At 63.3% G+C, this 1,041-nt stretch overlaps 1 protein-coding gene across 1 annotated transcript in view; it reads right to left on the reverse strand.

The window, feature by feature from the left end:
• Positions 1 to 138, reverse strand: part of RAB25 (RAB25, member RAS oncogene family) — an 8,510-nt gene extending 8,372 nt beyond the window's left edge. The window contains exon 1 of the mRNA XM_014961241.1: positions 63 to 138. Within this exon, the coding sequence (XP_014816727.1) occupies positions 63 to 138 (76 nt within the window). The remainder of the gene's footprint in view (positions 1 to 62) is intronic.
• Between the last annotated feature and the right edge of the window lie 903 nt (positions 139 to 1,041).

The raw sequence follows: 1,041 nt of genomic DNA on the forward strand, positions 1-1,041 counted from the left end.
TGCCCCCAGCAGCCAGGCGGGGTGCGCCATGGGACCCCAAACCCTGGGGTGGTCACACTTACCTGGTGTCCTGGCTGGAAGCCCAAGAGAAACCCCATCTCCAGGAGGATGGAGGCCCTGCTCTAATTTCAAGCCCATGTGGGTCCCACCAGGGGATCAGGAGATGGGATGACACCCAGTGGGAAAAGCTTTTGGGTGGGAGAGTTTGGTGACGACACCATGCTGAGAGGGGTGATGACACACCTGAGGGATGGGGTGACATCCAGAGGGACCTGGAGAGGTGGAACTGTGTGACCCTCATGGGGTCCAACCAGGCCAAGGGCAGGGTCCTGCCCCTGGCGGGGGGGGGACAGCCCCCGGTCCCAGCCCAGGGTGGGGATGGAGGGATGGGGAGCAGCCCCGAGGAGAAGGACTTGGGGGGGCTCTGAGGTGGCCCCCCCAAGGTAGCCATGGGCTGGCAACATGCACTGCCATCCCAGCAAGCCCTTCACCCCCTGGGCTGCACCCCCAAGGGTGAGGGGGGGGATTCTGCCCCTCTGCTCTGCTCTGGGGAGACACCCCCCCGCCCCCCCAGTGCTGCCTCCAGCTCTGGGGCCACCAACATCCCAAGGACATGGAGCTGTTGGAGCGGGGCCAGAGGAGGCCCCGGAGATGCTGGGAGGGCTGGAGCCCCTCTGCTGGGAGGGGGGGCTGAGAGAGTTGGGGGGGTTCAGCCTGGAGAAGAGAAGGCTCCGGGGAGACCTTGGAGCCCCTTCCAGTCCCTCAAGGGGCTCCAGGAAAGCTGGGGGGGACTCTGGATGAGGAAGGGGAGCGATGGGACAAGGGGGAAGGGTTTGGAGCTGAAAGAGGGGAGATGGAGGGACATGGTTTAGTGATGGTTCTTTTGTCAGAGTTAGGTTGATGGTTGGACGAGATGATCTTGAAGGTCCTTCCAACCCCCTGGATGGTTCTATGATTGAGCTGAGATGTGGGGCAGAAGTTCTTTGGTGTGAGGGTGGTGAGAGCCTGGCCCAGGTTGGCCAGAGAAGCTGTGGCTGCCCC

Source organism: Calidris pugnax, unplaced genomic scaffold, assembly GCF_001431845.1.
Source record: "Calidris pugnax isolate Ruff unplaced genomic scaffold, ASM143184v1 scaffold371, whole genome shotgun sequence".
NCBI lineage: Eukaryota > Metazoa > Chordata > Aves > Charadriiformes > Scolopacidae > Calidris > Calidris pugnax.